The sequence below is a fragment of the Trifolium pratense genome, linkage group LG7, assembly GCF_020283565.1.
Source record: "Trifolium pratense cultivar HEN17-A07 linkage group LG7, ARS_RC_1.1, whole genome shotgun sequence".
Lineage (NCBI taxonomy): Eukaryota > Viridiplantae > Streptophyta > Magnoliopsida > Fabales > Fabaceae > Trifolium > Trifolium pratense.
Window position 1 is genome coordinate 19,741,659 of NC_060065.1, and position 10,676 is coordinate 19,752,334.

At 34.2% G+C, this 10,676-nt stretch overlaps 2 protein-coding genes across 3 annotated transcripts; both read left to right on the top strand.

Annotated features, from left to right (window-relative positions):
- The first annotated feature begins 4,754 nt into the window (after window positions 1-4,754).
- On the top strand, window positions 4,755-6,848 carry LOC123893839 (ras-related protein RABA4d-like). The gene is made up of 2 exons (XM_045943654.1): window positions 4,755-5,293; window positions 6,234-6,848. Exons 1-2 carry the CDS (start codon window positions 5,064-5,066, stop codon window positions 6,691-6,693), a joined length of 690 nt encoding a protein of 229 aa, XP_045799610.1. The 5' UTR covers window positions 4,755-5,063; the 3' UTR covers window positions 6,694-6,848.
- A 1,156-nt stretch (window positions 6,849-8,004) lies between these two features.
- On the top strand, window positions 8,005-9,861 carry LOC123893842 (ras-related protein RABA4c-like). 2 transcript variants are annotated; one of them, XM_045943656.1, is made up of 3 exons: window positions 8,005-8,279; window positions 9,285-9,607; window positions 9,827-9,861. In XM_045943656.1, the coding sequence occupies exons 1-3, from the start codon at window positions 8,050-8,052 to the stop codon at window positions 9,859-9,861; spliced, it is 588 nt and encodes a 195-aa protein (XP_045799612.1). In that variant the 5' UTR covers window positions 8,005-8,049. The 2 variants fall into 2 exon arrangements, with proteins under 2 accessions (XP_045799612.1, XP_045799611.1); XM_045943655.1 differs by having other exon boundaries at window positions 9,285-9,836.
- Window positions 9,862-10,676: the final 815 nt, after the last annotated feature.

Below are 10,676 nucleotides of genomic sequence, written 5' to 3' on the forward strand. Positions count from 1 at the left end.
GGATGAAGCATTTGAGTGGATCTGAACTTGATAAATTCTTGAATATCTCTTATATTGATCAAGAAGGGTGGATTTCTGAATTGCCAAAAACTATATTCATTTGAAGGAAAATTACATTTTTCTCTATGATTAGTAGAAATATAATGCTGAAGAGAGTTACTAGCTTGTGGTTGCTTTTGTTGCAAGTCACTGTAGCAATCCAAAGTTAGTTAGGTGAATCTATGCTGTTAGAAAGCAGTTACAGTTAATTAGTGTCGGTGTTCATATATGAATCATGATAATAATTAATAATATAGCGACAAAATGCCATATATCCCGGCTTACTTAAGTAAATCTCAATAGTAATTTTATTACCATTACCATTATTATTATAATCAAATTCTCTAAAAAAATCTAGTTTAATCTCATTAGTTTATTAGGTCATTAGTCTATTTAAGCATAAATATAATTACTTATTTAAAAATGTTTATATAAAATAGACTTTTAAATAGGCTAACAAGTCATATTAAACTTTTAAGCTCATATATAACAAGATACAAGTCAGACTTACTCATAAATTTTTTGACAGACCAAACTTAAACTTAGAAAAACCTAAGTCGACCTATAGCATATTCTTATCCTAAAGACACATGTTATCATGACTCTAGAAATAAAATTAAGTACATTTCCTTTTTATTTTTAAATACAAAAGGGACCTAAGCTCAAAAAAAAAACAAGACTAAACAACAATAACACTAGGGGTAGTAGTCCCCATAGCGTCGGTTAATAACAAGTTACACTGCCGCTCGTATATCCTAAGCCCAAAGTACATTTCCTTAAATTGTGCATAAGATTGTCAATGTGATTTATAATTTGGACTATGCATGTATTTCATCTACTAAAAATTAAGGATTAAATATGATAACTTCACTTCTTTGATTTTAAGAACGTTTTCAAAATTGAAAAAATTGTGAGGCAAAAGACTAGACAAAAACTAAAGTTCATGTCCTTGCTAAACCACAATACAAATTGTTGTATCAGGTAAGAGTTGTATAAAATATCAAAATAATAATTTATCAATCAAATATCATACAATACCACATTGTTGGGTATCTTAACAATTTATTCCGTTCTGAATTTGTATTGCAGATTCATCCTTTTTGTTTTTAGCGATTTTGAATTTATATTGCATCGATGTACTCTTCTCAATTTGAATGAATGAATATTTTTTATTTAATAAAAAAAATAATTTATCCCGTTCTTATCTTTCTCCATTATAATTAATAGAGTTCAATGTTAAATTAAACATAAATCAGTTAATAGAAATATCACATTATATGCTGAAGTTAGAGTTTGAACCTAAATTTCGCACTTATTGATTTTAAAGGGTAATTTTTTTTTTTGTCTAGTAGTGTAGTGACTAAAGAATTTAACTTAAAGGTGAATAAATGGAGTGTTCGAAGTTTAAACCAGCCTGTATGATATATACGATGTCCTTACCAACTGACCTAAAATCATGGGGGACTCAAAAGGTAATATTTTTTTTTTTATATATTTACAATGAGCTAAGAATCGAACCCATGACCTCTAGCATACTACTCAAATCTCTCACCACTAAGACCAAATCTACTAGCTTAAATTTCCAATAGAGAATTTTTTTTTTCTACCCCTACATTTATCTTTTTACCCAAACATATTTTAAAATATTCTCATTCTACCCTTGTATATTGTGTTGGTATGTTAGACATGTGCTGGTATGTTAAAACTGCATCAAAAGTGTGCTGTTATGTTAAAAGTGTGTTGATATGTTAATTAAAGTGTGCTGATATGTTAATTAAAGTGTGCTGGTATGTTAAAACTGCATCAAAAATGTGCTGTATGTTAAAAGTGTGCTGATATGTTAAAATTACGTTTATCACTTTAACATATTTTACCGGAACACTTTCAAAAGTGTGCTGGTATTTTAATTACCGTGGCTAAAACCGTGACTAAATGAAAAATTCTGAAAAAAAATTGCATCAAACCAAAGATGAGTTACGACACCGAAACAAAGAAGGAAGTGTATTGAGTAACTTGAACAAGTTGTGTGTGTCACTTTTCTCTATTGTAACAAAAAAAAGTTGTGTGTGTCACTCAGACAAACACCACTCATGTCAAGGTATTTGAGTGAATGGAGTTTTGATATCCAACTAATGTCATCATTCATTTTAACTCTAACATACTTTGCATCAACACCATCAATCACCCAATACAAAGACAAAAGCAACATAAAATTGAGATCAAGAAATTGTAGGTTCTTGAGTTTGCTGAGAGTGTTGGGAATCCTCCCAAAAATTACAACTAGAGAGAGAGATATACTCAAGGCGTTCCATGGAACCGATGAACATTGGAATTGGCCGACTCCCACTGAAATCATTTCCAGCCAAGTCCAAATAAGTCAAGTGTTCCAATTGCAACAAAGATGAGCTCACATTTGAAGCAACTACTCTGGGTTGCAAATTGGAACAGGGCATATCATCTTCCAAATTATACCTGTAGTCGTCAAAATATTCTAGGTGATTCTTCCAAAATAGTGAGCGGTAACAAGGATTCCTGAGATCAAGCTTGACAACATGTCCAGTAACATTGTCACAGCCAATACCTTCCCAGTGACAACAGTGAGTGCCTTTCCATGATGAAAGCCTGTTATATGGATCTTGTATTATAGATGCCTTGAAATCAAGAAGGGCTTGCCTCTCTTGTTCTATGCAGGGAACATTTGAATTTGCACACAAACATATTTGTACAATTTCAATCAACACCAAAAAAAGTACTACAAATTTGTAATATCTTTCCATGTTTTCGAATCTGTTGCAATTTTAGCATACCAGCACACTTTAATTAACATATCAACACACTTTTAACATACCAACATAATATAAGGGTAGAATGAGAATATTTTAAAATAGGCTTAATTAGTTAAATGATCCCTTAAAGACATTTTAGGTTTTACATTGGTCCCTTAAAGAAAAAAAGGTTCGCTTTGGTCCTTAAAGATATATCTGTTTGCCACTTTAGTCCTTTCCATTAATTTAAGCCAAAATTATAAGGTGGACCAACATTATAGGTAGAGCTGTCAAAACGGGCAGCCCGGACAATTTCGGGCCGACCTAGTCGGGCTTCGTCGGGCTGGGCTAAGTACCAAAATTAGTGCCCGAACCCGGCCTGGGTAGTTGGGCTTTCGGGCCGGCCCGGTTTATTTTTTTTATTTTACTTCTAGTGCTCAAACTCAACCATGTAAATATCATTAATAATTCTAACGCGTCTTATTTTTTACTCATCCGCTATATATATATATAATAATTCTCGCGCGCCGTATTTTTACTCATCCCCTATCTACGAGTTTCTCGCATGTCCTATTTTTACTCATCCACTACCTACGAGTTTCTCGCGCGTCATATTTTTACTCATCCGCTACCTACAACTTTCTCGCGCACCCTATTTTTACTCATCCGCTACGTACGAGTGTCTCGCGCGCCCTATTTTTATTCATCCACTACATACGAGTTTCTCGCGCGCCCTATTTTTACTCATCCACTACCTACGAGTTTCTCGCGCCCTATTTTTACGCATCCGCTACTTACGAGTTTCTTGTGCGTCATATTTTTACTCATCCTCTACCTACGACTTTCTCGCGCGCCCTATTTTTACTCATCCGCTATGTACGAGTTTCTCGCGCGCCCTATTTTTATTCATCCACTACGTACGAGTTTCTCGCGCGTCCTATTTTTACTCATCCGCTACCTACGAGTTTCTTGGGTGCCCTATTTTTACTCATCTGCTACTTAAGTAGCGGACGGTGTTTTATAATTTATATTACAAACTAATTTCAAATCATCCAAAACAAATTATTTATATTTATATTTTATTTTTTTAATTTTAATTTTTTCGGGCTTGCGGCCGCCCACGGCCCATTCGAGCTAGCCCATATTTTAAACCGGCTTTGTCGGACCGGGCTAAAAAGCCCGGAAATAATTCGGGCTAGGATTTTCAAAGCCCGAGCCCGGGAAAAAATTGAGTTTGACGGGCCGGCCCATTCGGACTAGCCCATTTTAACAACTCTAATTATAGGTGCTCCACCATAGACTTCAATAATTTTTTGCCTAACAAATTCGTCTGTTTTGAATAACAAATTAAGTAACCTCAATGTCTGGGCCATGAATAACAAATTCGTCTGTTTTGGGATCAAATGTTGTCGTTGTTTCTAACCCTTGAACATTAGATCCATGGCCAGTTTGGGCATAGCAACCAATTGTTTGCTTCTTTTGTGCCAAAGCTAGCCACTTTTGTTGTTGTTCATTAGTTCCTTGTCCTTTGGAATGAAGGAGATGAAGAAAAGAAAAGAAAATTATGTGTTGGTAGTACATTATTAGATACGATAGATCTTTAAGATCCAATGGTTGTTCTTTTGATAAAGAAATCAAATGGTTAATATTAAAAAATTGTTGAAGTCTATGGTGGAGCACCTATAATGTTAGTCCACCTTATAATTTTGGGTTAAAATTAACGGAATTGACTAAAGTGGTAAACGGAGATATCTTTAAGGGACCAAAAGGAACATTTTTTTTCTTTAAGGGACCAATGTGAAACCTAAAATATTTTAAGAGATCATTTAACTAATTAAGCATTTAAACTATGTTGGGGTAAAAAGATAAATGTAGGGAAAAAAAAAATTCCCAACTATATTACTAGACAAAAAAAAAGTCCAATAGAGTCAATAATATTAATATCTTTAATCCTCCTACGTTACTTGTCTGTGTCTCTGAAGCTGTTATTCCTATCTGTGATTTCGTTTCGTTTCTTTCTTTTCGCTTTCACTTTCCTAATAAGAACGCTTTACAACAAGCAATGTGCTATCACAAGACACAAAAAAAGCAAAGCATTTACATTTTACAAACCAAAATTCCACCTTTTCTCTTCTCCTACGAAATCTCCTTCTTCTATATATCCCAAAAAAACATCAACACATTACAAAAAGACCAAATTTTTATGCAACAAAACACTGAAAATCAAAAGGGCTGTTGAAAATCACATAGAAAAAGAGAATGGCTCAGTGGCAAGGTGATTTGCAAAATGAGGGTATTGACTATATGTTCAAGATTGTTATGATTGGTGATTCTGGTGTTGGAAAATCTCAGCTTTTGAATCGGTTTGTTAGAAATGAATTTCACTTGAAATCTAAAGCAACAATTGGTGTTGAGTTTCTTACCAAGACTGTTCTTATGGATCACAAATTAGTTAAGGCTCAGATTTGGGACACTGCTGGTCAAGAAAGGTCAAAATAATTCTCTTTCCCTATTTTATATTTCAAATGTCAATTATTTATTTAATTGTTGAGCTAAAATTAAAAATTATATATTTTTTCTATGGTTAATAAAGAATATAGCTAAGATCTGATGTTTTAACCTGCATTGTTTTTTAATATAATATAATGAAAATGTTTGGAAGTTGATGGCTTTTTGGTTGTTGGTTGTTTCTTACTTTGTGCTGAATTTGGATTAGCAGCTCAGAATCATTGGATCAAGATTTAATGACTCCGATTTTCAGTTTTCTTGTAAAGTCGATTTACCAGTCCTAAAATTAGAACAACCTTGTAACAAATTTAAAATCGGAGTCATTTGATGATCTTGATCCAAAAAATTTGAATCATTGACTCTGGGATGTGTTTAGTATCGCAATAGTCCGAATTTCATGTATGGTGCGACATTATGTAGAAAGTGTACAATGATTGTAAAATTAACTAGTTTGCCAATTGACTTGATACTGTGTTTTATTAGTTAGATTGTTGATTTGGTTCCCTAGAGCGTCCTTCAAATACATTATGCATGACCTATATTACGCCGGCAAAAACACGGACACTGAACACGACACCATGTTTTAAAATTGTGGTTGCGGTTGTGGTTACGCTGCAAACCTTTGTATTGCGAAAAAATGTGGGAAAATACAGTGTATGTTGTTGAAATTGCAGTTGTGAGTCCATTGTGGAGATCTCTCAAAATCTTTTATATTGCGGCCGCAATTGCAACTGCAAATCGTAATTTAAAACCATGCACGACACTGACATTGATTGGAAAAAATTAATTAATTGAAAGTAGCCATATATGTTATTTTAGCGTCGAATACTGACACGTGTCGGACACCTGATACACATTCAATATGAAGTGACGATACTAGACCATTGCATTTTCATGTGACAATGTTGGCATTTATGACAGGTACCAAGCAATTACAACTGCGTATTACAGAGGTGCAACTGGAGCATTACTAACATATGACATAACCAAGCGCCATTCCTTCAACCATATCGAAAAGTGGCTGGATGAACTGCATAATCATGCAGATAAAAACATAGTTGTCATGCTTGTTGGCAACAAGTCTGACCTGAGTTCGAACCGAGAAGTGTCAATCGAGGAAGCAGAAGAGTTTGCCAAACAGAAAGGTCTCTTCTTCCTGGAGACATCCGCGCTTGACTCTCACAATGTAGAACCAGCTTTCCTTGGTCTTCTTTCACAAATATATATGACTGTTAGTAAGAAACACATAACTGCAGATGGACATGAACCAAATTGGGATAAAGTACTTCTTGAATTCGAGGGAACAAAATTATTGGTCTCGCCGCAAGAACCGGAATGTCAAAAATCTAAAAGGAGATTCAGCTGCTGCAGTGTTTTTTAGAATATATTTTCACCTACAGCTACCTTTAGGTATTGATTATGTATATAATAATATACTCTGCTATCTTTTTTCCTCTTCAATTTTTTGATGTAGTTTTTAAGTTTGAGAATTATTGTTTGGTATTAATATGAAATCAGCTATTAATTCAAGAATGATATGATTATTGATGAATATAAGTTTTTACTCAATGTATCTGAAAAGTGACTTCTACATTATTCACTCGTTTATAGCAACTGTATACAATATAGTGTCAACATGCTGCAATAGCGGCATATATTTATAGCACCGTGGATTTTGTGCTAGCTGCCACTAGCTGCGACGACACATTTATATGGCAGATTTTTTGTTGCTGAATCTTCTATCTTAATCAAACAGATGCAAATGGGGGTGGGGGGAGGAGGGGGTTGAAGATGAAGCTTCAAATGAGTTTGTCGGACTCAAACAAAAATGGCCGTCTTCATAAATATTGAATTCACGAAAACTTAGGTTTCTCCCTATCCATGACCTGCTTTTAATTGATAAACTAGTAAAATATTTGGTGCAAGATTCTACAGATATGTAGAACAAATGGCGGAAAATAGACATGTTAAATGTCGTCTAATAGATGTTTTATCTTATAATTGATCGATAGATATTAGAGTTATCGCCATCACTTTTCTGTTAATGTTAGTTAAATTGTTGATATGTTTGTTTGTTACTATGTTGAAACTATCCGTATATCTATGGTAGTATATAAGGTGAAAACCCTCCAATTTGTACTCACTTTGGGACCATTGCGCCGATGAAATTGATCTTTCTAGACTATTCCACATTTCAGCCGCAGTGGACTAGTAAATGACAGTGGAAGTGAGATCTTTGGAGATTGAGTTGAGAATCGACAATAGATTCTTCTCTGTTCACAAAAGGTTCTCATAAATCCCTTGTGATCCTCCTCGTCTATGTAGATGATATTATCGTGGCTAGCATAAGCAAGGATCTCATAACTTCAACTAATGGCATGTTAGAAAATCACTTAAAGTTCATGATTCTTGGTGACTTGAGATATCAAATTATCAAAGATTCAGCAAGATCAGTTAAAACATTTGATACATCCATAATATAATATCATTCAGCAAATAATGGTCAAAGACTTGACAAAAAACATTTATAGAATATCTTTTTAAAATATCCGTTTTCAATTATTATTGTTTTAGAAATTAATAATTTTTTTGGCACAAAAACTAATATTATATTTAACTATGTATTAAAAGGCTTTGACAATATAAAATACCAATACATTCATCTTTTATAATAACCTAGGGTGAAAAATAAGCTGAATCGAGTTAGACTTTGCAAGACTCAAATTTGGCGAAGAGAATGGCTCAATGGCAAGGTGATTTTGAACTTGAGGGTATTGACTACATGTTCAAGATTGTCATGATTGGTGACCCTGCTGTTGGAAAATCTCAGCTTATGAATAGGTATGTTAAAAATGAATTCCACATGAATTCCAAAGCAACAATTGGTGTTGAGTTTCTGAACAAGACTGTTCATATGGATCACAAACTAGTCAAGGCTCAGATTTGGGATACTGCTGGTCAAGAAAGGTCAAAAATATTCTCCTGCCCTATTTTATTTTTTTAAATGTGAATTATTTTCATTGGATTTTCTTATGTGTTATGCTAAAAATATAATTTTCTATGGACAAATAATAAAGAATATAGCTTAGATCTAGGAAGTCAGGATCTGATCTTGTAAAAATATAATGATAATGTTTGGAAGTTGATGGTTTCTTGGTTGTTACATTGTGCTGAATTTGGATTCCTAGCTGTCAAAGATTCTTCGCATTCACGGAGTTAGTAGTTTATAGCTATTGGATCAAGATCTGATGACTCTGATTTCGAGTTTGTTTGTAATGTTGATTTCCCTAGCTTAAAATTAGAACATTATAATCAAACTAAAAACCAGAGACATGATCTTGATCAATCAACTTTTAACGGTCGACTCCATAAATGTGTTTAATATTTAAGTGTCCGGATTCATTTATGATGCAACATAATGTCGAGAGTGTATGGTGAATATAAATTTAACTAGTTCGCCAATTGGCTGATACTATGTTTTATTAGTTAGATTTTTTATTTGATTCCCAAGAATGTCCTTCGAATTTATTATGCATAACTTTTTGAAACACGGATACCGAACATGACACCATGGTTCCCAATCCAAAGTGTGTCCTTCAAATACATTATGCATAACTTTTTGAACACGGCACCGTGGTTTGAAATTTTGGTCGCGGTTGAGGTTACGCTATGAACCTTTATATTGCGAAAAAACGCGGGAAAATGCTATTGATGCGGTTGTCATTCTGTTGCGGAGACTTTGCAAAATCTTTTACATTGCAACCACAATTGCCGCTTCATGACGCAATTTAAAACAATGCATGATATAATATTTCAATACCGGTAATAATTTGATAAAATTTAATAATCGAATGTAACCACGTAGGTTGGTGTCAAATATTGACACGTGTCAGACACCTGACATGCTCTCAATATGAAGTTTCAATGCTAATAAAATGCATTCTCATTTGACAATGTTAGCATTCATGACAGGTACTCAGCAATTACAGCTGCATATTACAGAGGTGCAACTGGAGCATTGCTAACATATGACATAACGAAGCGCCATACCTTTAACAATATCGAAAAGTGGCTGGACGAACTACATCGTCATGCAGACAAAAACATAGCTGTCATGCTTGTTGGCAACAAGACTGACCTGAGTTCGAACCGAGAAGTGCCTATTGAGGAAGCCAAAGAGTTTGCCAAAGAGAAAGGTCTCTTCTTCCTCGAGACATCCGCACTTGACTCGAACAATGTAGAACCAGCTTTCCTCAGTCTTCTTTCACAGATATATATGACTGTCAGTAAGAAGCGCATAACTGCAGATGGACATGGACCAAATTGGGAGAAAGTAAATCTTGGTTTTCAGGGAACACAATTATTGGTCTTGCCGCAACAACCGGAATGTCAAAAATCTAAAAGGAAATTCAATTGTTGCAGTGTTTTATAGAATATATATCATTCCTTGTTCTATTGATTATGTATATGGTAAGTATACTCTGCCATATATTCCCCCCTTCAAATTTTTGAAGTATTTCTTAACTTTAAGGATAGTTATTATGCATAACTTTTTGTCTTTGAAGAAACTATGTTATTTTAATTGGCATTGATATGAAATCAGATACTGATTTATTAATGATATGATGAATATAAGCTAATAATCAAGGTATCTGGAAAGTGGCTTCTTTGCCATGGCTATTACTCAAAGTAGCAACATCATCCACTCATATATACAGTATTGTGAAATTGGCGCCATTGCGGCACCATATATTTATAGTGTGGTGGATTTTGTGCCTGGCGCAACGGAAAAAAATTTGATTTCGTGCCTGTTCGTGTATACGTTTTATTTTGATGGTTCTCATAGATTGTAGTTTCCCATATATATTCATGACTTATTTTATCTGATAAACTAGTAAAAAATGGCGGAAAATTGATGTGTTACAAATGAATTGTTTTTCGAGTTTGGCCTTTCCTCTGCCCAGAAAGTAGCAGGCCTCACGGTGGCTGCTAATCATCGAGTGGCTAGTTTGTTCGGTAACTTCAGGTACCTACTTCTCCGGTTTCCGCATAGAAGTCCGTCTTGAAGTTTATAACATATACAACCTATTCTTCCTATCAAACAACGGTTTTGTTTGGTTAGATGTACGTACCATTGGCAGGCGGCGTTACACCACATGTCGTATAATGGAAGACTTTTCTTAAAATAGATGTCTAGGTTTTTCACAAACACCTTCATTTGTTGAATATTTTTGAATTTGAATTTAGAATTATCCGTTATATTTGTCATAGCAAACTCATACGTGGTATATTTGTTTTTGAAGAAAACGTGGTATATTTGTTATGACATTTCTGTGACAAGTTTACACATTAATTATCACCAGA

What these genes read in the sequence shown, in the direction of transcription:
- LOC123893842 (XM_045943655.1), top strand. Translation starts at nt 8,050, where the DNA reads ATGGCTCAATGGCAAGGTGATTTTGAACTTGAGGGTATTGACTACATG. An exon ending in GATACTGCTGGTCAAGAAAG is followed by an intron (nt 8,280 to 9,284) that starts GTCAAAAATATT and finishes CATTCATGACAG; the next exon opens with GTACTCAGCAATTACAGCTG.
- LOC123893839 (XM_045943654.1), top strand. Translation starts at nt 5,064, where the DNA reads ATGGCTCAGTGGCAAGGTGATTTGCAAAATGAGGGTATTGACTATATG. An exon ending in GACACTGCTGGTCAAGAAAG is followed by an intron (nt 5,294 to 6,233) that starts GTCAAAATAATT and finishes CATTTATGACAG; the next exon opens with GTACCAAGCAATTACAACTG.